This window comes from Bos mutus, chromosome 19 (assembly GCF_027580195.1).
Source record: "Bos mutus isolate GX-2022 chromosome 19, NWIPB_WYAK_1.1, whole genome shotgun sequence".
Lineage (NCBI taxonomy): Eukaryota > Metazoa > Chordata > Mammalia > Artiodactyla > Bovidae > Bos > Bos mutus.
The window spans coordinates 13,909,480-13,932,260 of NC_091635.1; the positions used below are offsets into that span (position 1 = coordinate 13,909,480).

At 51.6% G+C, this 22,781-nt stretch overlaps 4 protein-coding genes across 5 annotated transcripts; 1 reads left to right on the forward strand and 3 right to left on the reverse strand.

Annotated features, from left to right (window-relative positions):
* Positions 1–749: 749 nt before the first annotated feature.
* Positions 750–2,759, reverse strand: GABARAP (GABA type A receptor-associated protein). The gene is made up of 4 exons (XM_005889954.3): positions 2,549–2,759; positions 1,936–2,014; positions 1,679–1,797; positions 750–1,240 (listed from the first exon to the last, which is right to left on the reverse strand). Exons 1-4 carry the CDS (start codon positions 2,636–2,638, stop codon positions 1,175–1,177), a joined length of 354 nt encoding a protein of 117 aa, XP_005890016.1. The 5' UTR covers positions 2,639–2,759; the 3' UTR covers positions 750–1,174.
* A 1,000-nt stretch (positions 2,760–3,759) lies between these two features.
* CTDNEP1 (CTD nuclear envelope phosphatase 1) lies at positions 3,760–10,282 on the reverse strand. Its single transcript, XM_005889953.3, has 8 exons — positions 9,475–10,282; positions 6,577–6,643; positions 6,364–6,482; positions 6,082–6,153; positions 5,528–5,644; positions 5,193–5,304; positions 4,697–4,781; positions 3,760–4,406 (listed from the first exon to the last, which is right to left on the reverse strand). Exons 1-8 carry the CDS (start codon positions 9,574–9,576, stop codon positions 4,346–4,348), a joined length of 735 nt encoding a protein of 244 aa, XP_005890015.1. The 5' UTR covers positions 9,577–10,282; the 3' UTR covers positions 3,760–4,345.
* Positions 10,283–10,767: 485 nt separating this feature from the next.
* Positions 10,768–16,498, forward strand: ELP5 (elongator acetyltransferase complex subunit 5). 2 transcript variants are annotated; one of them, XM_070389374.1, is made up of 8 exons: positions 10,778–10,865; positions 11,022–11,082; positions 11,167–11,247; positions 13,234–13,454; positions 14,554–14,735; positions 15,143–15,238; positions 15,383–15,490; positions 16,125–16,498. In XM_070389374.1, the coding sequence occupies exons 1-8, from the start codon at positions 10,820–10,822 to the stop codon at positions 16,230–16,232; spliced, it is 903 nt and encodes a 300-aa protein (XP_070245475.1). In that variant the 5' UTR covers positions 10,778–10,819; the 3' UTR covers positions 16,233–16,498. The 2 variants fall into 2 exon arrangements, with proteins under 2 accessions (XP_070245474.1, XP_070245475.1); XM_070389373.1 differs by lacking the exon at positions 15,383–15,490 and having other exon boundaries at positions 10,768–10,865; positions 16,118–16,497.
* Positions 16,499–16,705: 207 nt separating this feature from the next.
* CLDN7 (claudin 7) lies at positions 16,706–18,963 on the reverse strand. Its single transcript, XM_005889952.3, has 4 exons — positions 18,277–18,963; positions 17,301–17,465; positions 17,096–17,180; positions 16,706–17,009 (listed from the first exon to the last, which is right to left on the reverse strand). Exons 1-4 carry the CDS (start codon positions 18,497–18,499, stop codon positions 16,847–16,849), a joined length of 636 nt encoding a protein of 211 aa, XP_005890014.2. The 5' UTR covers positions 18,500–18,963; the 3' UTR covers positions 16,706–16,846.
* Positions 18,964–22,781: the final 3,818 nt, after the last annotated feature.

Consider the following 22,781-nt stretch of genomic DNA (forward strand, 5'->3'; position numbering starts at 1 on the left):
TCCGGAACTTCATTTCCCAGCAAACCACGGACTAGCGCAGGCGCACTAAACTGCTCTCCTCCCCCGGGGAGTGGCGGGGAGATTGGGAGCAGAGGGGAGGGAGGAAGAGTGCGCGCAGGCTCCTGGGAAATGTAGGCTAGGCGGAGCTAAGAAAGAACGGGAAGAAGGGATTAGAACTCTCGGCCACCATACTGCCTCAATTCTGCGGCTTTATATCCCCGCGGGGACCACCCCACTTCCGGCCAGACCGAGGAAGGCTGCTGGGAGATGAAGTTCTCCTGGTGATAATGGCTCCCTCCTCCCAGTTGTCTCCCTCCCTTGGATTCTACTCCACTGGATCCCTCACGCCGGCACAAAGCCTGGCAAAGCGACATACATCTGAGGACGGAGTCCTTTCACTAGCTCCCATACTCCAAAATCTCTTCCTTAATCCAAAAAGTTACGACACAGTTGGATATTTTATCTGAAGCAGGTGCTTTCAAACTTTATCCACAGGAACCCACTGTAAAAAACTTTAATAACCTCAGGACCCAATCCATATACACGTATATACAACTGAACTTTCATGAAATGATATTCAGTATTCCATCCATCACAACAAAAGCACTCTCTTTATATACACAAGGAAAAGCCCAACATACGCAGAACAAACCAAAATATACTATTACCTCTAACCTACTCTTTCCCCACCACTTGAAGAGGAGAACAAAAGGGGGAGGGAACAACACAAAGAAAAAATCCAGTTCAGCTTGGTGGTGGTTTCCTCTTTATTGATGTGCCTCCTACCTTCCCCCACAATTTCAGTCCCTTCCATCTACCCCCAAAAAGAAGGTAGTGAAAAGAAAGGATTGTTGGGGCTCTGAGCCCCTTGGGCAGTTAGAAAGGGAACAGAAACCAAAACAATTACCAGATGTGACAGAGATTGACAATCAAGAAGTCTAAAGCAGAATGGGAAAGGTGGTAAAGAAAGGGGAAGAAAGAAAGGGGAGGTATTAGAGGCCATCTCCCCCATTAACCCTTGTGTTAAGAGGGTCTATAGGAGAGTCTCAAACATTAGGAAGTGCAGGTCCTGAAGAAGGGAGGTGGTGTTTGAACCTCAAGGAGGAGTAGGTCAAGGAAGGGGGGCCACCTCTCTCTTTGTAGAATGGGACCCCCCACTTTAGGGGCAGCAGCTTCACAGACCGTAGACACTTTCATCACTGTAGGCAATGTATAGAAAGAAGTCTTCTTCATGGTGTTCCTGGGATAAAAATAGAAAATAACAGCATTCAGGCATCTGAGCTTTAGTTACTTGAACCACCCACCACTGGGACATTTTCTTCCACAACCATTCTTTTTGAAGACCCCAAATACCAGTACTTTGACTCTCTCACTTGCTCCAGACCATAAGTGCTGGGCAGTATTATCCTATCCACAGTCTTGGACAATAAGATCTCAAACTGTTCTCTACTGCCTTGGAACACGGAGTGGCTGGAGGGGAGTCTGGACCACAGCAGTTACTCTGGCTCACTGCCCTGTCCAAATCCCTAACCCAGAACGATGCAGAAATCTTAAGGGTAAATATAAAATTGAGAACTAAGTAAGCCAGCTGGTCCAAGAACTGCTGACTTCAAACTTTCTGCCTCTCAAGCTCTTCCAACTCCTCCCCAAAGCCTCCTCTACTTCCCAGGCACCATACCTGGTACAGCTGACCCATCGTGGCACTGGTGGGCGGAATGACGTTGTTGACGAAGAAAAACAAGGCATCCTCTGCTCGGAGATGAATTCGCTTCCGGATTAAGAAGTAGAACTGACCAACTGCCAAAGATACAAGGCCTGATAAAGTCAGAGATAACAAATACCCTCAAAAGAACACCTGCTATGTGGAGTCTCCTCCATCAGAGACTGCACTCCCGCCCCCAGGAAACAAATCTGGGTACTGTGTCAGGTTCCCACCTGTAAGATCAGAAGGCACCAGGTATTTCTTTTTGTCCAGGTCTCCTATCCGAGCTTTAGGAGCCTTTTCTACTATTACCTGTTAAAGAGAAGATAAAAATTAGCAGACACTAGGTACACAGACACACAGCTCCACCTGTCAAGAACTCAACATTCCTAGCACCCACACGTACCCCAGACTCATTTCTCTTTGTCTCTTAACATGCGGCGCAGCCCTGAATAAGAATTCTGACCCCACTGACTCTAATTCACCTAAACATCCAGGATCCCTGAATACGGAGTCATAAAAACAATTATGTTAATCAGACGAGAATGACTTATTCGGGCCAACCAGAGCTTCAGTTTCAAAAACCCTCTGTGAAGCTCAAACTGTCAAACGCCCCACAGCCTCCCACACGAACCCCAAGGTCTCTCGAGTCTACATCTCCTCACTTTCAGCTCTGTTGGTACCCCATTCCTTTCACCTCCGGTCCCAGAAACAGCGGTTTGGGGCTCGTTCCCAACGCCGCCACAACCGGCAGACTGATGCCTGCGCTGTAGGTCCCGAACTCAAGCCCAAGCTGTGGCGTCAGCGCCAGCGCCCCGCGCCCTCGGCCCTGGCTACTGTCCTCACCGGGACCCGGTCCGGGTATTTCTTTCGGATCTTTTCGCCCTCAGAGCGACGCTTCTCGAACGGATGCTCCTCTTTATACACGAACTTCATCCTCCCGGGAACCGGGCTGGACCGGGCTGGGCTGAGGGAACCCGGGGGGGGCCGGGACAGGGGGCGGCGGCGACGGCAGCAACGCGCGGGCGGATTCAGCGGAGCGATCCCCGGACTTGCGCCACTTCCCTATTCACCAACCCCGCCCCCGGCCAACAGGGGCCTCCCAGGCTGCTATGTTACGCCACTGGCGTAACTGCCCTAACGCCAGTAGCGTAGCGCCACCTACTGACCTCCTCTCTCACGCCGTCAGCGTAATCGCTTTGGAATCAATTTGTAAATTACGCAGGCGGCGTAGGAAAGATGGTTGCCTTTTGCTATCGTCGGAAATAACTGAAAATCCATTTCCCGACTTTCCCCTCAGGGAGGTAACGATGAAAAGGGCTTAAAAGATGGTAATCGTAGTTTGAGACTTGCCTCTCCGAAAGCTCTTTTCGGAAGTAATGCAGAGGAAAAGCAGATAATTACATGGATAGCTATTCACGAAATCTGTTGGTACGCTGAAGGCGGCCGTTGACACCAAAACAAAGTAGTACCCAAGTGGAGGAAGAGGTCTCCGGAAATAAAGGAGGGCAAAACCAAAACCTGTGTTTAGAGAGACGCACTGGGCGCTTAAGTTCCAGTAATGAGTGGACCAAAGGGACTGGAGAGGAGGTCTGAAAGGTAAGGACTACGTCAGCGCGGAAGAACACTGCTGCTGTGTGTCCGTGAAAATCATGTGATCTCAAAGGGCGGAGCGTCACGTGGCGGGCGCGAGGAAGTAGAGCCGGCTTGGGCTTGGGGAGGAGGGCCCCGGGGAGGCGGGGACGTGGGGCCGGTCCAGCCAGGGGCTGGGGAGCCCGCCGCTCGAAGGGAGCGCCTGCTTAGCTAGTACATGGCAGTCTTCCAGACGAAGCCCAGCCTTTCTTGTCGTCGAGGTTTCTACTCCTTTAATATTTCGTCCTACTGCACTGACGCTCAGGTTCTCTCGGGACACAGGGTGCCCATCCTGTCACTAAGACCCTTCCCCCTACCCTTAGGGTCTACAGCAGGCTCTTCTCTCTCTGCCTAGTGGACAGGGTGGATGTGAACAAAAACCCCTCCCTCATTTTCCCAAACCCCAGAGAAGGACCTAGGGCAGCTTTGGTTTCAAAGTTATAATGCATGGTTTAAAAGAGAGGAAAGGAAAAAAGAGAGAAAGCTGGTTACAGATCTGAGGGAATCTAGGAGGAAGGGCAAATAGAGGGAAAGTAAGGGAGGGGACAAGTCTGGGGAAGTCCAGTGGCCCAAAATCCCAGTTTCCCACCCACAGCCCAGCCCTTGGAGTGAAGAATTAGATCAGTTTTGTACAAGAGTTTTTAAAAAATCAAATCACAACAAAGCTGGCTTGGCTTCTCTTTTGAGCCTCCCGGATTACCGAATGTCTCTCTCACTCTGGCCAGTCATATCTCTCCACCAGACACTGTTGCGGCTCTCCTAGGTCTCCGCTTATGTCCCAGTCTGGGGTTTCCAGGAGTGCGAACACGAAGTTAGAGTGAGGCTGCTTCAGAATCTGGCCCTTGTGTCCATCCAGACTCCGTAGGGAGTGCAAGGCTCCCAGGGCAGAGGGGTGGGAGGGGCAGACCCTGCCCAGGCAGTCCTCACCGTTGGACAGGGCATCAGACGGCATCCCGAGGGCTCACCCTCCCCTTCCCCCCCACCCCAACTCAGGTGGAGGGGGAGCAGCTGTCACCAGAGCCTATGTTGGTGAAGGTTTCGGCTCAGCACAGAACGAACATCAGCGGTGAACCTGGGACGACAATAACTTGCATTGGTAGAGTCCTCATGGGGACAGCCTCCTCACACTAGTGTAAAGCAGCCTCACCGAAGACGTGGGACAGAAAGAACCACCATTTTCTCATGAGACTGAGGTTCAGTTTGCCCAAAACCCAATGCTAAAGGTGAGTTTTCTTAAGACCTAGGTTCAAAAATTATATTCTTAGGGAAAAGAGATAAGGAAGTAAAACAGGACAAACTTTTATTCCTTCTTGGGATCCCCTACCACTCTTCTCAGAAATCTAAGTGTCTAGCTTCCCTTACCTGAGGGCATCCAGCATTGGAAGCAGGTTGAGAAGGGCGGTATCACTGGGATCACTGAACCAGGATTTGATGGGGATGGCATTGTCTAGGGTGGGTGAAAAGGCACATGAGAATAAAGGGTTCAAGAGAGAAAGGGTGTATTCCCTTTTATTTGGGGATGGTTACTTTAAAATACATAACCTCCCTCCCAAACTCAATGAGCTAAGTAAAATCTGTATTTATCTTCCAAAACAAAATTAAATTTTAATCCCCATTTCTCATACTAGGGTAAGGCTTCTAGTCAAATTTCCACCTTGTGTCTTACCTAAATCAAATTTGATGTGAAAAATCTGATTTATGAAACAGATACTGGGGGGGAGGCAGGGAACACTCTCATGAAAGAAAAACAGCTTGCATCCTGACCTACTGTAAACCAGGGAATCCCAGCCCCATGCATTCAAAATACCTCCTTAGAACCACTTTCTAGTCCTGCCAGACTCACTGCCTTCTCCCTTACCTGGATGGCTCCTGTAAGCCCCTGGGGAGTTATCCAGGATCACAATGCTGGAGAGGTCACTGTGGACCACAGAGAGGTCCTTGATGTAGCTGCCCAATTCCAAAGTGCAGTGCTGGAAGGCAGGGTGGTCTGGGCATCAAAAGACTCGCCCTCTGTGATTGCTCCCCCAATCCCAACAATGCCCACAGGCAGCCAGTTCCCACAAAAGGGGATTATGTAGTACCCCCACACACACCCTTAAGGTCCCATTCCTGGGCAGTTGCCTCAAACTGAAGTCCCTCCTTGATGGCCTGCCTCCCCAGCCTCATTCTTAGGCTTAGATTCTAGTCCCTTACTTGTCTGTAGTATCTCCTCTTGAGAATGCTTCTGCTGTTATCCAGTTTATCTGCCACAGCAGAGCCATAAATCTCCATGCTTGCTGTGAACACCACCAACTCGTACCACTGGCTCACCTGAAATAGATTGGAGAAGAGGAAGCTGTCAGAAGAGGTGATTGTTCATTTGGACATATACTTCCCTTTTACTAAGATTCCAGTGTAGACCTTCAGGCTTTTCAGCTACACTGAATGTCTCTGAGGACACAAAATTTTGAAACTGTCCTCAGACTCCAAGTTTTAGGCATCATACCCACTTAAGATTCAGAGACGCAAGAACAAGAGAGCAGGAAGGCCATGAAAAAATAGAATTGCATCAGCACAATAAATGAACCCTAACTATGGAAAGCCATTCTCCGACCATCCAACAACCTCCCCTCTCCAAAACTGCCCCTGCCCATTTCTCCTGATTCCTTAATTCCTCCAAATCCTCTACATTCCCAGAGCCCTAAAACTATTCCTTCATCCCAGAACTGCCTTCAGCTTCTGCACACTCACCGCTTCTGCACACTCACCACTTCCAAGAAGAAATCCACATGGGGCCTCTTATGTACAAAAAACCGGACGGGATGTTTGTCTATTACCACCTGTGGAGGAACATAGCAGGGCTGGGAGAAATCCTAAGCACCTCCACCCAGGCCTCAAGGACACCCCCTACCCTCCCACTGCTTGCTCCCCTTTTGCAGGCTGCCCCAGGGCCCAAGGACGAGGCCAGGGACGAGATATTCTGGGATTGGAAAAGAATCTGAGCAGAATTACAGACACAAGTTATTCCATCACTTCCCACTCCCACATACCTTGAGAATGAAGTCAGGAGGCGTTCCAGGCCGGACTGTGGGCCTCAGGACCCCATCATGATGGGAGTGAATAAGTGTCTCATCCAGATCCAGCACCAGGATCTTCCTCTTCACCTGGCCTGAACCACAAGGGGAAGGGGTAACATCAACCTACCTCCAGCCAAGACCTTGAACCCAACCTCACCTAGGGTTCCTCCCAGCCAGCATACTCACTTAGCCGATTCCGGGACACAGGAGATAAGGGAAGGATGTCATATCGAACAGTTTGGTACTGAATTACCTGGGAAGAGTAAGAAAGAGGGTTAAACCCTAGACAAGGAAATCTTCCCCACTAACCATAGGAAGCACATGCTAAACATTTACTAAAAATTGAAGTGAAGTGAAAAGTCACTCAATTGTATCCAACTCTTTGCGACCCCATGGGTATAGTCCATGAAATTCTCTAGGCCAGAATACTGGAGTGGATAGCCTTTCATTTCTCCAGGGGATCTTCCCAACCCAGGGATTGAACCCAGGTCTCCAGTGTTGCAGGCGGATTCTTTACCAGCTGAGCCACAAGGAAAGCCCCTATAAATTGGGCATGGTATAATTTAGGGTTATTTGGGTCACAAAGAGTCGGACACGACTGAGCAACTGAACTGAACTGACTGATGAAATCCTCAAAACAACCGTAATAATAATTATAACAATATCACCCATGTTTTAAGGATGCAGAAACCAAGGCTGAGAGAAGTTAAATAACCTAAGACCACACAGCTAGGAATTAGTGGTTTGCCCCTCCAGTAAGAATGAAGACCATGAAAGCATGGATTTTGTCTTGATAATGGCTGTATTCCTAGAACACTATTGCAAGGGTGGTCACTCAACACTAGAATCAATGAAATGGTGGAGCCACGATTGTACCCTTGCAGTCTGACCCAAGAATCTGTCCTGTTATCCACGATATTATCCTGCTACGTGGAAAGGCATGGCCCTGCCTACCTCCACCTCAAAAATTCTTTGTCACAACTCCCATCACCTCATGTTGGGAGCTGAGCGCCTCAGAATCCTTAGTGGACAGAGGGTAGGTATCAGGAGGGGAGGTTCTTGGGTCACTAAGGGGAAGAGAGGATGAGGGAATCCAGGGGTTGTCAGGTCAGCTAAGTTCCTCTGGCTGGGGGCCACCAGGCCTATTTTAACCAGCCACCTGTCCATTTCTGTCTCTACTAGCCAAGTCACAAGCTGCAGAGAACCTCAGCCCTCTGAACAGCCTCCTTATCCTGGTACCCAGGGCAAGGCAGAGAATACTGGAAAGCCCCACTCACCACGCAGACTGATAGAGCATCGAGAAGGCCAGAGTGAAGGGCTGTGAGTGGGAGGTGAGGAAGGGACAAGGATGTCACCAGCCTGGCCTTCCAGCTTCTCCGTCTCTCTAGAGGCTCCTGTTTCCAACACTCAGGTCTCTCGCATGCACAGCTTGGTGATTCCCTCCTCTGCCCTTTTCTTCTAAGCACAGTCCATCCCTAGGCTCCAAACCTCACCAGAACCAGGCTCCCCACTTGCAGACCAAAGGGCCCTCTCCCCCTAATCCCAAGGCATCTGCCCTTCTTTTCTCGAAGGGCTGCCGATGAGGGCCACAACAGCTCGGGTGTCCTGTCCTGCTATCTCGGGTTGCACATGCTGGGCATGTAGGGAATGCTCTAAGCATCTGCCAGAAAGGGGGCGGGGGCAGAAACCAGAATGGAAGGAAGGAAAGGAAGACAAAAGGCTGTGGGGTCAAGGAACCTGTCTCTAGGTGGGCTGGTGCACATGTCTGCACCCGTAAAACTGCTATTTTCTCCCCTAAAAGAAGGGGAAGCAAGGGGGATGCTCTCTGCAAGGCCAGGAAGAGAAAACAGTACCTAACAAGGAAGGAAAACCCCAGGAGCTAGCCACACACACATCTCAGCATCTCTGACCTCAGATTCTTCGTAGTTCCTAACCCTTGTCTTAGGGAAATAGCCCTGCCTACAACCATGACCACCCAGAAACAATCCTCAACCTAAATCAAAAAGTGAAAGTAGACTGATAAAGGAGACACTGAAGCCAAGGCCAGGCCCATTCCACACTACCACTCAGGGCTGTCTGGAAATTTGACCTAGGCAGCCCCTACCAGATTTCATTTCTTCCAGTTTTACTGAGTTATTCCAGAGTACAGACTGGAGAGTCTCGACACCCCAACTCCCTGAGTCCTCCCCAGCCTCCTTCAGTGAATTCTCCCCCATGGGGATGAGAATACACAGCACATTTATTAAATTATGTTAGCCTAAGGAGCTTTGACCTTGGAGAAAAGCTATGGGCGAGGGAACCCAGAGATACACTCCCCAGAATATCCCTCACAACGCTGGGGTCTCCTGGAAAAAACAAGCATGCCCTCAGATTGAAGTCTTTACAACTGACAAGCACCGTCTTCTGATGAGGACACTCAAACTTTAATGTGCTCCCTTCTGCAACTAAAGATGACCATCATAAACGCATTTTTATGCGTTTTTCAATCCCAGAGTCTTGATAAGCCTAAATATTCACTCACACTATGAACTAGGTTTTCAGGACCTTTTGGGAAGAGTTCCCTTAATATGAACCGCAGGGGCTTCTCCTGCACACCCAGGGCTTTTCATAAGTTCCCATTCTTGTTTGTCACATACGCCCTCCCATCCACCCCCACCCTTGGCACAGGAGCCGGTATATTCCTTGTCTTAAGACCAAATACACACGGGGATTCCAAATAATAGGAGGGTCTTTGACTAACCCACATCGATGGATCTGCTGCCATCAAACAGGTGTTCCCCGCCTCTTGGTTTCTTTAGCAACAACTTCAGCTTTCTTAAAGAGCGCCCCACCCACCACCCTGGCCCCCAAGAACTGCCAAATCCTTTTACCGTCTAGCCCCTCCACCATCTCGGTTCTACCGCAAGGGTCTTCCTTTTTCCCATCCCACCTCATGCCCAGCTACTGGTGCTCTAATTCTCTAGCGGTAGAAGCTGCCGCCAAGACTCGGTTCCTAGGCCCAAACAGAGGCCCGACACTTACCGAAAACCCTTGATCACCGCTGACAGAGGTCCCCACCACCACCAGCGCCCACCCAAGGCTCACCGTGCGGATCTGCCTCCTCAAAAGGTAAATGAAGAAGCTCCAGAGCTTGGCGGCGAAGGCCACGAACGTGCGCAGCCCCAGCAGACACTGCGTCCTCATCATCCCGATGACCCCGGCACCGCCGGCCCCGGGGCCCCCGCGGCCCAGCTCCGCCAGCCCCCCGGGGGCAGCCCCCCGCCACCGGGAGGGGGAACGGGGGCCCCGAGTGGCAGAAGAGGCTGCAGAGAGGGGCACGGAGCGGGCGGCTCACAAAGCCACCCACGACGAGGGGAAAGCCCAGCGGAACGGGGAGCTGGGGGACAGGCGTGGGCAGCCCGCGGGGGCCCACATGGGCGGGGAGTGGCACTGACGGCTTCGCCGAGGTTGCGGGCCGAGGCAGGTCGGGCTACAGCGGGGTCCTCCGAGACCAGGAGGGAAGGGGATGGAGAATTGGGGGAGGGGGCTGTGGGGGAGGGGGCTAGGGAGAAGGGAGGGAGGGAGAAGGGAGGGGGAGGGGAAGGAGGGAAGCGGAGGGTGGCCCGCTGCGCAGGCGCGCTAGGGGGCTGCCCGCGGGAAAGGGGCGGGCGGGGGCAGCGGCGCGCGAAGGGCCGCGGAGGCGGTGGCGAACGGGCCGGGTGAGCCGAGGACCCAGGAAGAAGGGGAGGGGGAGCCGAAGGACGCGGATGGCTGGACCAGAGTGGCCTCCCCCTCCCCGAGGTCAGGGGCGCCTCAACCGCTGGGGAGCGGGGCTGCAGCCTCTGCAGCCGGATTTCCCACTCTGACAGGCGCCATTTTACCGCCCAAAGGGCTCCCTCCTCCTTTCTTCCCCCCTCCTCTTCCCCTCTGACACTACTTCCGGTGGTGACGTGTATTCGCTTCACCTGGACTAAAGTTCCCCCTACTCAGTCTATGGGGGTGGGGATAAGGAAGGTGGGGCGTGTTCCGAACCAGGCCCCAATATTGCGCGTGCGCGGGGGCGGGGCCTGGAGCAAAGCAGGCCCGCCTTGAATTGCACGGGCTGAGCGGAGTGACGTCACTTGTCCCCGAGGCTCACACCGTCGGAAGGGCTCGCGCGGCCACCTCCCCCTCCCACGGACAACTGCCCCAACGGCTCTTTCCGCCCCAGTCACGGTAAAATTGTAGAGAGGGGCGTCGTCCCTACGTGTGTGTACCAGCACTCAAGAGGCACTATTCCCCGTGAGCCTTCCTGGGGTAGTGAACCTAATCATCTCTCACTCCAGACTATACCAGGTCTTATTGGTGGGAGGGATCGTGGATGCCCCGCCCCGTTCATGTGGAGGGGGCGGGGCAATAGGCAGTGACGCCATCAGAGGGCGTCCGAAGAGGGACGGGACGCATTTTGGGAATGTTGGAGTCGCTGTTGGCTCTTGGTGGCCTGGTGCTGCTTCGGGGTGAGGGTCGAAGGCACAGGCGCTTCGGAACAGGGTTCAAGGGACGGAAGTGGAGAGGAGGGGCCATAGGTCACAAGCCAGGGATGGAGGTCTCGACTACTTCGTGAATGCGAAAACCTCAGTATTCTCAGGCTGTTTGTTATTCGCTCTTTCCAGACTCCGTGGAGTGGGAGGGGCGTAGTCTCCTGAAGGCGCTTGTCAAGAAATCTGCGTTGTGGTGAGTATCCCGCAGCGTCTCGCCGTTCCATCCGATAAGGGAGCCTGGGTCCCACTCTGACAGTCCCCCTCATCTCTGCCTCAGTGGGGAGCAAGTCCACGTCCTGGGCTGTGAAGTGAGCGAAGAAGAGTTTCGTGAAGGTTTTGACTCCAGTATCAACAGCCGGTAAGTACAAATTGGAAAAAATTTAATTGGATTGCGACTAATGTTGCTGAGGAATTTCCGTTCCAGCAACAGGGAAAAAACCTGATATGTAGTAGTGTGAAAGTGTCAGTTGCCCAGTCGTGTCCGACCCTTTGCGACCCCGTGGACTGTAGCCCAAGCTCCTCTGTCCATGGGATTTTCCCAGACAAGAATACTGGAGTGGGTTGCCATTCACGTCTCCAGAGGATCTTCCCCACCCAGGGATCGAACCCAGGTCTCCTGCTTTCAGGTCAATTCTTTACCATCTGAGCCACCAGAGAAGCTTAAAGCCTAGTCGACAATTCATTGAATGGAAATGGGTCTTTCAAAGAAGGTAGGAATTAGTACGTGGAATGATGAAGAGTAGTATCTGGAGAATCCAAAACAGGGACTACAGAAGATGAAAGGAATAGAGTAATAAAAGGCCGACAGTACAGGCTAGCATTAGAGACTGCCCTGGAGAATAAGAATAAACACGTTCTGCCTTTTGAGTTAATCAGAGTCTAGTGATCAACGTACGTCAGCACTAACTGCAGGCTACATAGGGATTTTCCCCAAGAGCAGAAGGAACAATTTATGCATAATTGGGGAGATATGGAAGCCATTCGGCTTCCCTGGTGGCTCAGAGGTAACGACTCTGCCTACTGTCCAGGAGATGTGGCAGAAGCCGTGGTCCAATCCCTCGGTCGGGAAGATCCCCTGGAGAAGGAAATGGCAGCCCACTCTAGTACTCCTGCCTGGAAATCCTGTGGACAGAGGAGCATGGTGGGCTACAGTCCATGGAGTCACAAAGGAGTCGGACACCACTTAGTGACTAAACAACAACATGGAAGCCATACCTGTTCATGGGAGATGCGAGAGTGATAACATCATACCTGTTAGAAAGACCACACTGTGGAGAATGGGTTGGGCTGGAGGCGGGGCCGGGGGGGGTGGGGCCTGGACTTAGGGAGACCAAGTGGGAAGGGTTTTGCAAAAATGCAGGTTCTCTCAGATGTAGAAGTGCTGGTTAAGAGCTAGTTGTGAACCAGGAACTGTGCTAGATTAGCGCAGTGATTGAAGTAGACAGGATTTGTATTCCAATGAAATCTCAGAGAATGGTAGAAGGAGACAGTCCTGGCTTAAGGCAGGGTGGAGAGTTTGGGACAAATGTAAAAGGATGTTAGCAGGTACACCTTCCAGGACTTACAGACTGATGTGGGGCAGAGGAAAGTATCCAGATCAGGAGGTCCCTGAACCTATGTTGGCTGGTTAAGAAAAATTATTTCCTGGTCTGCATAGTTAGCTGGATAATGGTAGTTTACACCTGCCCAAGTTTTGTATCAAATGTTAGAGTAGACATGATGCTGTAAAGATGACATTCATAAGAGAGGCAGAAGATACAAAGGAGGTGTCTGGGAACAAGTTCTGCCACTGTGAAGCTTTCCCAGGATTTCTAGTCCATGCCAGTTTCTTTTCCTGAATTGTTATTCTGTCTGTAGTTAGTATGACAAGACTTGGTTCTTGATCTTCTCTAAGCTGTTCCACAGACAGGAACCATGTCTCAGGTCCTCGCCTTCCTCTTTATCCATTCAGAGAATGATAAATTTTAGCCACCACTCAGGAAATATTTGATAATGATGATAGTTAACATTTATCAAGTGTTTACTACTTGTCAAGCACTGTGCTAAATGTCAGAAGGTTGGTATTCCTGTTTTGTAAGTGAAGAAACTGAGTCTTAGATGAAGTAATGTATTAGGTGACTTTGGGCAAGTAGAACCAAGCTTGGAGCTCAGGACTGTTTGACACCAAAGTCTGTGCTGTCAATCACTATATTCTACTTTTCAGTTTTTAAAAAAACACCTTTTCATTGATGTTTAAAATATTAGTGAAAATCAAGGAAACAGAACCACAAAGATCAGAAGCCAAAGTTGGAGATGGCGGGGGCAGGGGAGCAGTATAATCATGCCTTTTATTTTCTGTTTATAGGCTGGTTTACCATGATCTCTTTAGAGACCCTCTCAGCTGGTCAAAACCTGGGAAAGCCCTTCCTGGCGGGCCCCTGGAAGCCTTAAGGGCCCTGGACAAGAGGACAGGTTCTGGCCCTGCCACCATTGCTCTTGATTCCCTCAGCTGGTTGCTGCATCACCTTCCCTGCCCCATACTCTGCCAGACCCTGCATGCTCTGAGCCGTCAGGACTCCTGCCCTGGTGAGGCTCCTCATTTGTTTCTTCCCCTCATATATTCACCCTGCCAACCATGTGCCCCTTTCCACCCTAACAAGAAACATATCAGGGATCTCCAGTTGGGACTTCTTCCATCACTTCATCTTTATTCTATTTCTTGATTGTTTCATAATGCTATCAATCACTCTTTTTTTCTTTTCCAAGTTTGTGGGTTTTTTTTTTTTTTTCCTCTCACTCATTCATTCATTCAACAAATGTTAAATATATACATACACTGTGTTGGGTCCTTGCCTTCCAGGAGCTCAAAGTCCCATAAAGGGTACAGACTAGTAAACAAGCAATTTACTGAATAGTCTGATAAGGACTGTGATGATAAAGGAACGTGCACAGAGTACCTTAAGGAAGGAATGTCTTGAAGAGCAAAGGGTCAGCCAGGCCAATTTGTCCAGCTGATAGCTCTGGGAGTAGCCCTAAAGTACAGTGGGTCCCAGGATGGGCTTTAGAGTCAGATACCCAGCTCAGTACACAGGTGTTTGGTCTGACAGTGCTTCAGTTTCCTCTGTAAAAGTCAAGGGAGGATGGAGTTATAGTATTAGGTTGAACCACTTATTGTTGTTTTTATAGGTCAGATATGATCAGATGTTAGCAATTTCATACAGTTCAACCTAAAAATGCAAGTCTTTAGTGTAGTGCGTTACACTAAACGCAGCTAAAAAGAGAGGGAAGATGGGAGGGGATCTAAGGCACCGACTGGGATTTTTGGCAAGTTCCAGACACTGCAGGTAGTTCAGTGTACAAGAGATGAGGCTGAAAGCAAGTGGAGAACAAACATTGAAAGTGTTGAGTTCCTTCCTGGAGGCCTTGGGGCGCTCCTGAGGATTGAGGTCAGAGCAGTGCCTTGGTTCGATATATGCTGGAATAAGAATGTGTATTAAGGTGAGGCCTGACAGAAGTCAGAGCAGGGTGGTGAAACTGACTGAGGTCAGTCAGGATCTGGGCAGAGTTCTGAGAAGATGTGGGCCTCTGATGTGGGCCTTTTTTTTCCTCTTCACTGTTTGATCCCAAGCATCCCTGGAATGCTCCCTACTGCCCTTCGTACACCACATTTCTTGTCCCTCTACAGGTGATACCCTCCCAGGTGAGCAGGTGCGTGTGCTGGGCCTGCTGCATGAAGAGCTTCACGGCCCAGGCCCCTTGGGAGCATTGAGCAGCCTTGCTCAGACAGAGGTGACCCTGAGCGGTACAATGGGCCAGGCATCGGCTCACATCCTCTATCGGAGGCCAAGACAGCGCCCCACCCTCCAGGTTAGGAGAAGCAGGGGACTGGAGGTTGGGGTCAGACAGAGAGGGAGAGCAGTAAAACAGATGATGTGTTGGAGCACTTCCCTGGGCCCTCATCGTAGCATTTCCCCCATTTTATCTTCTTTGTGAGAGGCCTTGTGAGGTAGATTGTTTTATTATCCCTATTTTGTAGCCTGGAAAGCTCACATCCTGTAAGTTTAACCAACAAAAGACACTGCCTTCCAGGAAATGGAAGAGGAGAAAAAGCAAAAAGTGGTCCCTGTGGAGAGGTTTGAGGGGCTGAGAGGTGGAACGCACGAGCTGGAAGAAGCCAGATAGGTGGCTAGGAGCTGGAGTGGCAGCTCGTGGTTCTCTGGTTTGCTCAGTAAGATAGAAAAAACTTCGTTAACCCTCTTCTTATTTCTCCCCAGACTCAGTGGTTCTCCATCCTTCCTGACTTCAGCTTGGAGCTCCAAGTGGAGCCACTGCTGGAATCCCAGCCCCCCTCAGATCTTCATACTCCCTCGGTACCTAAGAGAGGCAGGGCGGGAACAGGGGATGGAATTTGGGGTCTGGATAAAGGAGAAGGGGATAAAAACTGCAGACATTGGGGGCGTGGGGTCAGGGATTCCAGGGATGGCACAGAGCAGCAGCTTCTTCTGTACCTACAGGTGGACCCCACTACTCATTTGACTTTTAACCTTCATCTGTCCAAGAAGGAGAGAGAAGCCAAAGACAGCCTGACTCTGCCCTTCCAGTTCAGCTCAGAAAAAAGTAAGGTTGGGGCCTCAGTGCCCAGGTCCCTGAGTTGAGCCCAGCATTGGGCCTAAGAGGTCGGGCAACAGCAGGTTGTTGATTAACTTTTTCAACTTTATAGGGGCTGAAGTCCACCTCCAGAGTCAAGTCTGGGGAGTGGCTCTTTACCCACTCAAACCCCAGCAGTGTCAAAGGGCCTTGATGTCTCTTTTCTCTCCATTGGAGCCTTGGGTCCCAGCTCCACTGATGTCCCCAAAGTAATCTGGACCTGGGCTGAGCCAGACCAGACCCCAGGGAAGTGGCCCTATCTCCAGGTAGCAGCAGTGGGAGGGCAGGAAGCTAGATGGTATGCCAGAGGCAGGTTAGTAAGGGCTTGGTAGACACTTGTTCTGTGCCCAGCATGTGGGTGGGTGAAGCAAGACTACACAGTATCCTTGCCCTAAAGCTGCTAAGAACTTAGGGTGTTGCAAGAGCTGTCTAAGAGTATCCATCCCTATACCAGTTGGTGCTACACAAGGTCAGACAAAGGGATTTAGACCAAGAAGACATGGAAGCCAGAGAGGGAGTGACTGTCACTCAGAAAGAGGGTGTCCAGACATGACCCATTACCCACCCTCCCCAGCACCAATTCTCCCCTTATCTCTCCTCAGACAGCAGGCTCTACTGCGCCCTGGGCTGGGCCAGGCTACCAGCCACATCTTCTATGAGCCAGATGCTTATGATGACCTGGATCAAGAAGACCCAGACGATGACCTAGATGTTTGACTGTCTAGGAGATTTGACTAGACTGCAGTAGGAGGGGAAGAGGAAGACTATGGGCCCGTAACCGTCCTTCAATTGTGTGTGTTGGCATTAGCCTGTCTCTGCTCCATCTTTGTTCCCTGTTTCTATGGAGGCCCTGCCCTGTGACCCATGAGCCAGGGAGCATCTTCCAGTGAGAAGAAAGTGAGCTGGAGGCATAAGAGAAAGTGACAGGATAGGAACACCACCTCCCCCCAAGCCTAATAAAATCTTTTATATTTTATTAAAAGCAAAAGTTCTTTGGTTGCTATTTAAGCAAGAGTCGCAAGTGGACAGGACTGGAGGTTGGGAGTGGATGAGGGAAGCCAAGCACCTGAGTCGTTGCAGATGCCCTGAAGGAGATGGAAAAAAAGCCTGCTTTCCAAAACATATTTTTATTACTGTACAAAAAGCACACCCTCCCCTTTTTGTCCCCCCCACCCCGCCCAACCCCCCCCAGGAGACTGTACACGGTGTGCTGGGCTAGAGTGACCGAAGGCTTTTGCTTGGCACCCTGCCCACAAGCTGAGCTCTCTGCCCCAGGTCCTTTGATAAGGAGGCGCCTGTAGGCTGCCAGGTTGGGGCAGGGGCGTCCCAACTCACACATACTCTTTGGCAGAGTTGGGCTTAGGGTAGGAGCGAGGCGCACGGTATCCAGCTTTGCTCTCACTCCCAGGACAGGAGCAAGAGAGCAGCGCACCTCCCAGGAGGACCAGAGCAGACCCTGCCCAGCCAATGAAGATGGCAGGACCAAATTCATACCTGTGGAGAGAAGGAATTGCAGTCACGAACCCTGGCCTGCCTCTCCCAACCCCAGACCCCTTAGGAGATAGGGCTCTCATACTTACTTAACATTCATGGGGACCAATGGGTTATAGAAATCTGAGACAATCTGATGGCCGTACCAGGAGCAAGCTATCAAGGCAGCAAGACCTGGAGAAAATATGAGGATTCAGGTACTGTGAGCCACCCCCCAAACCCGCACTGTGTCCACACTTACCCCTTCAGGATGGTTAAGAGAGCCCTTGTCCCCACCTTGGACCTGTGGCTCACCTGCCAAGATGAAAATGATGCCTCCCGTCATGGCTATCCGGGCCTTCTTCACTTTGTCGTCTCCTCCACAGTTTGTACACTTCATTCCCATCGTGGCCACGAATGTGGCCAGGAAGCCCAGCACCAGGGAGGCCACCATTAGGGCTCGAGTGGCCTGCAAGGCCGCTGCGAAAAAGGGATAAGGATGCCATCCTTGTTGGAAATGACGGGGGCGGCCCTCGGACGGCTTCAGACCCCGAGTCCCCGAGTCCCGGGCCGGAGCTGGTGGATCCCGCCCCCTCCCGACTCCGTGGCCTTCCCGCTCTGCCCCGCCCTCTCGGCTCTAGGATCCGCCCGCCCGGGGCGCCAGGGTTTCGATGAAACTGCCCCCGCGGAGGGGGAAGGGTGAAAGGGGACGTCGAAGGAAAACAGAGGTGGTGACCTGAGCCCGGTAGCGGTGGCTGCGGCCCCGGCGCCGCCCGCAGCCCCGGCTCTCTTCTCAGCTCTGACCCCACTATCGAGGCCACGGTTTGTGGCTTCGGCTAATCGCCGATAAGATTAGAAGCCGCAGGCGGCGGCCCAGGGGACGCGGCTCCTCGGCCCTTGGTTCGACCCAGCGGCCCCTAACCCGACCCCGCGGCCTCCAGCCCGCGCCGCCTTTTGTCCGAGAAAAGGGCGGGAGATGGCGAAGACCTTGGCCTCCACGGGGTAGGGGGAGGGGAAGGCCGCGCCCCAGGATTCAGCTTACCGGGAGCGGCTTGGGCCGCTGGCCGCTCGGCCAGGAGACTAGGCCCGTCCGCGGGCGAAAAGGGGCTCAGCCGGACCCGCTCACGTGCAGTCCCAGGACCTCGGCCCTACCGCTTACTCCTCTCCAGCCGCGCTACCCGGCAACCCAGGGCAACCCAGCGCGTCGGGCCCTGGGGCCTCGAGGCGCGCCCCCAGCCCCCGCCGCGACCCCGGCTCTGGAGCGTCCGCCCCGTCGGTCCCGCGGTCTTACCCGGCAGGGAGAGCACCGAGTCGTACATTTTGCAGCTCATCATGCCGGTGCTCTGCGTGACGCAGTCCATCCACAGCCCCTTGTACATGGCCTGGGCGGTGATGATATTGTCGCCAGCGTACGAGCTCATCTGCCACTGCGGGATGGCGGTGCATGCCACCAGGCCCACCCAGCCCAGCAGAGCCATGGAAAAGCCCAGCAGCTGCAGGCCCGAATTGGCCATTTCCGCCCTCAGAATAGACGGGGGGCGCCGGGAGGGCGAGTTTTTAAGTTACCCAAAGAGGCGAAAAAGAAGTTGGTCGACTGCTTGCAAATCTGGTCCCCGGAGTAAACACAAACCGACCCCTCCGGCGAGGCGAGAGTCTCACCGCAGAGGGAACAGGACTGGTGACCGACAAAAGCGATCCGCGAAGGCCTGGCGGTTCCCTCGGGCGCTCGGCGACTGTTCCCAAACAAAAGGTGGAGGGGCCGTACGGGCGCGGCCTCCGGGTGCTGGAAGTCCCCAGAGTATCCTGGGCTGTCGGCCCGAGGCTGCTGTGCGAACTAGAGGTCGCTCAGCGGTGATCGGGCAGGTGCGGGCGGACAGGTGCTGCGCACCTGAGTATAAGTAGGGCGTCGGGGGGCGCGCCCCCGCAGGCACCGGGAGCGCGAGGCGGGGAGGGACCGAGGGGCGGCCGAGGGTGACCTGACGTCACCGAAGGGACACTCACCTGAGCCGGAAGTCCTTGCCCCCACCCCTCCTGGCTCAGGTGAGGAGGAAGAAACCTGAGCCCCATGTCACGCCTCTTCACTTGCTGGGCTTGGACCGCTGGAGGGGGGAGGTGGAGTCTTCTCGGGAGTCCCGAGTTCTGCGGAAGCCCCTAGGACTGGAGGTCCCTCGGGCGCAAGGACGTCCCATCCCCGCTCCCAGATAGGTGCGCCAGGAACGCGGCGGAGGCTGAGCGGGAGAGATGCCCCAGGCTAGCCCTGGCTTCGCCTTCCCTCCCGCAGAGACTCTCGGCTTCTACTCCGTGCGCTCGCTCTTTATCCCGCCCTACTTTCGCCCCCACCCTCTGTTCTACTCTTTTTCTCTTCAGTTTCCTTTCGTCGCCGACCCCACCTTCCGGGGACCCCTCAGAACTGCCCACTTCAGCCGCCTAATTAGAGTCTCCACCGCCAGAGCCACCGCCTAGGGCCCAACCCCGCCTCACCGCTGTCGCCTTCACCAGACACCTGGCTTCCAGGAGCGGTACCCCAGCACCCATCTTCTCCGCCCCCTATTCCGATCTCCGCTGGACGTGACTTAATGGCGGGGCCCTTGGCACCCCCCCCCCCCCGCCCCGCTGTCACTGTCCCATCCCGCCTCAAGTGTCCTTGCTGCAGAAAGAAGAAACCACTGAGGCCAGAAACGAGCGAAGGGAGGGAGCAGGGTAAGGCCTGGGTCAGAGTCTTGGCCACACCCACCATTCTCTTCCCTTGGAGTTTTTCCAGCCGGCCCTCCACCTTTCCCTCTTCCTCCTCCCCCAGCCCTGCACTAGTTTCTCACCCTCATCCGGAGCCTGGACCTGCCTGTCTGTGTGCCCTCTCCCGCCTTCTCACCGTGCAGTCCTCCGGAACATCTGGCTCTAATGTGGCCTTTGATTCAGTCCTCAGACCTCCACCTCACCCTCAGGTTTCTTCTGTCACTCTCCCTGAGTTCTGCCCCATCCCACCAAGCATCCCCCACTTACCCATTCCTCCCTCCCTCCTCTGTTATCATCTCCCTTTCCTGTCCTTTCCGCTTCCTATTTTACTCCTCACCTTTTAGTCTACCTTTGTACCCCATCTCCAGCCCCCTTGGAGCCCAGCATCACCCAGTAGCCTTTCTTTGCATCTACCCGAGAGCACATCCCTGCTCCCTCATGGTCCGGTTTCCTTCCAATCTTTCCCTCTCCAACCTGACAACTCTCAGGCTCACACACCTTTCTTACTCTGTCTCTTTCATTTAATTTTTTAACCTCATGTCTCTCATATTTCCCATCTTTGCTCCTCCTTCTCAAATATTTCTTGGTCTTTCTTTTATTCAATAAAAATATTCATGGGCCCTTCATAGTCCTAATTAACCTGTTTTTCTGCATTTTCTGTAAAATGCAGACTTTAAGGAAGTCTTTATTATGCATTTTATTTTTCTACCTTTGATTAATGATGAGTTTTGTATTTTGTTAAGGTGATTTCCAGCTCTAATAATCCACATTTCTTGTTAGTTAAATATATCCAGCTCCTCTCCAAGCTCAGTGAGACCATCTCAGGCCAAGCCACCATCACCTCTTGCCTGGACACTGCAACCTCCTCCAAACCAATCTCTTTGCTTCCTTGCTTGTCCTTCTAAAATCTATTTTCTAGAAACAAATTTGTTTCATTAATAAACTTTTATCTTATCGCTTCCTGTTTAAAATCCTTAAAACTTCCAATGGCATTCTTTGGCTCCTATTGCTCCAGTGGATTTGAAAATAAATGTTACACTATGGTTTATGAGACTCCATGCTTCAGCCACACTTCCTGAACTATACTGTGTTCCTTTCCACCAAAGTGCCTCTGCTCTCTGTTCTCTGCCTGGGTGCTCTTCTCATCTACCCCCACTCAACCTTCCTTCTACCCAGCTAACCGACTCATCCTTAACTATCAGCTCAAATATGACTTCTGGGAGGCCTGGCCTGAGCACCCCACCCCGGACTGAGTCAGAGCACCTTGCTGAATATTCTCACTGCTACCTGTACTGTACTTTCAAGGTTCTTATCATGACTGAAAGCTATTCACTTTGTGTGATTATTTAGTCAACGTCAGTCTCCCCACTATACTATAAGTTCCAAGAGATGTGTCTGGATTTTATCCCTAATAAATAGTTGATGAATAAATGACTAAATTGCAAATTAACATGATTTTCATCTACTGATTTGACAAATATTTTCTGAGACCCTGTACAATGTACCAAGCACCATGCTTGACACTGGGGCTACAGCTGTAAACTAGAGGACACTGCAGAATTTCTGGTGGGCCAGTGGTTAAGATTCAGTGCTTCCAATGCAGGGGGCACAGGTTCAATCCCTGGTTGAGGAAGTTCTGCATGGCATTCTGTGCCGTCGAAAAAGAAAAAGAGGACGCTTCATTCAGGTAACTTAGATTCTAGAGGGAGGAAGCAGGCAATAAAGACATAAAATGGACCATGTTTTCAAGGCAATAAAATAGGGTAATGTGATGAGGTTGGGTCCATTCCAGAGTAAGGTCAGGGAGACCTACCTAGGAAGGGACTTAAATAATGAGCCACCCAGAAAGGCATATTATAGGCATAGGGAACAAAAAGTGCTATGACCCTGTTTCTATTGTCCCTTTGAGATTTGTATTAACTTAAAGTAGAATTGCTCCACCTCAGCACTATTGTGTTTGGGGCCAGATAAGTCTTTGTTATGGGATGGTTCTGTGCATTATAGGATATTTAAAAGCACCCTGAACTTCCCCACTGATTTGATGCCAGTATCCTCTCCCACACCCTAGTGTGACAATCAAAAATGTCTCCAGAATAAACAAGGTCCTATTGTATAGCACAGGAAACCATATTCAATATCCTGTCATAAACCATAATGGAAAAGAATATATATATATATATAGTCACTGCTGTACAGCAGAAATTAACACAACATTGTAAATCAACTATGCTTCAATAAAATAAATTTTTAAAAAATCATTGTCTCCAGAGATTGCCAGATGTCCCAGTGATGAGATGAGCATAACTGGTCCCAGCCTAGAACCACTGATTTAAAGTATCACCAGTCAGCATCACTGTGAATTTCTTGCTCTAGAAACCTTTAAGTAAAGAGCTGGGTGTGAGGAGAAAGTAGATGGATGGTTGGAATTAGCCAGGGTTGGGATTTTGCTAAAAAGAGAGAAAAGGGGGAGTTCCCTGGTAGCCTAGTGATTTGGACTCCAGGTTTTCACTACTGTGGCCTGGGTGCAACCCCTGGTCAAGGAACTGAAAATCCTAAAAGCCAAGCAGTGTTGCCAAAAGAAAGAAAGAAAGAGACAGAGAATAGAGAAGGAATTCTAATTTGCAAGAGAGTGATTATGTGCTAGATTGTTGCTATAAATTGGGTATTAAGGAGAGCAAACATAAAAAGGAGTCAGTGGATAGTGAAAAACTCATCCAGTTAATGGTTTTGAAGTCTCTGTAAAGTGAGAGAACTGGGGATACATGAATGGATGATCTAGAAGCCTAGGAGGTGATCATCAGAGGTGGCAGGCTTGAATTCACTAAACTGGAGAAGGGTGTTTTTAGAGATAAAGCCTTGGGTAGGGGCCTGAAGATGGATTGAAAACATGGTTGGAGATGAGACTGAGGGCTGAGAGGCCATGAGTAAATGGAGTGTCCTGGTGGGTTCTGAAGTCAACAACAATGATGATGAGAACATAGGTATAAAGAAGACGACAATGAGCTTGATCAATACCACAAGGAAGAGAAATAAATAGATTGTGCAAAGATTGAAAGGGTCAAA

Bases quoted from the DNA above. Each gene is read 5' to 3' on its own strand.
- CLDN7 (XM_005889952.3), bottom strand. From the start codon at position 18,499: ATGGCCAATTCGGGCCTGCAGCTGCTGGGCTTTTCCATGGCTCTGCTG. The intron at 17,181-17,300 runs GTGAGCCACAGG...TATTTTCTCCAG, and splicing joins CATCATTTTCATCTTGGCAG to GTCTTGCTGCCTTGATAGCT. The intron at 17,010-17,095 runs GTAAGTATGAGA...TTCTCTCCACAG, and splicing joins TTGGTCCCCATGAATGTTAA to GTATGAATTTGGTCCTGCCA.
- CTDNEP1 (XM_005889953.3), bottom strand. From the start codon at position 9,576: ATGATGAGGACGCAGTGTCTGCTGGGGCTGCGCACGTTCGTGGCCTTC. The intron at 6,644-9,474 runs GTGAGCCTTGGG...TACTCTTCCCAG, and splicing joins TGAGGAGGCAGATCCGCACG to GTAATTCAGTACCAAACTGT. The intron at 6,483-6,576 runs GTGAGTATGCTG...CTTGTGGTTCAG, and splicing joins TGTGTCCCGGAATCGGCTAA to GCCAGGTGAAGAGGAAGATC.
- GABARAP (XM_005889954.3), bottom strand. From the start codon at position 2,638: ATGAAGTTCGTGTATAAAGAGGAGCATCCGTTCGAGAAGCGTCGCTCT. The intron at 2,015-2,548 runs GTGAGGACAGTA...TCTCTTTAACAG, and splicing joins AATACCCGGACCGGGTCCCG to GTAATAGTAGAAAAGGCTCC. The intron at 1,241-1,678 runs GTATGGTGCCTG...TTTTTATCCCAG, and splicing joins CGATGGGTCAGCTGTACCAG to GAACACCATGAAGAAGACTT.
- ELP5 (XM_070389374.1), top strand. From the start codon at position 10,820: ATGTTGGAGTCGCTGTTGGCTCTTGGTGGCCTGGTGCTGCTTCGGG. The intron at 15,239-15,382 runs GTACCTAAGAGA...CTGTACCTACAG, and splicing joins CAGATCTTCATACTCCCTCG to GTGGACCCCACTACTCATTT. The intron at 15,491-16,124 runs GTTGGGGCCTCA...CTCAGACAGCAG, and splicing joins TCAGCTCAGAAAAAAGTAAG to GCTCTACTGCGCCCTGGGCT.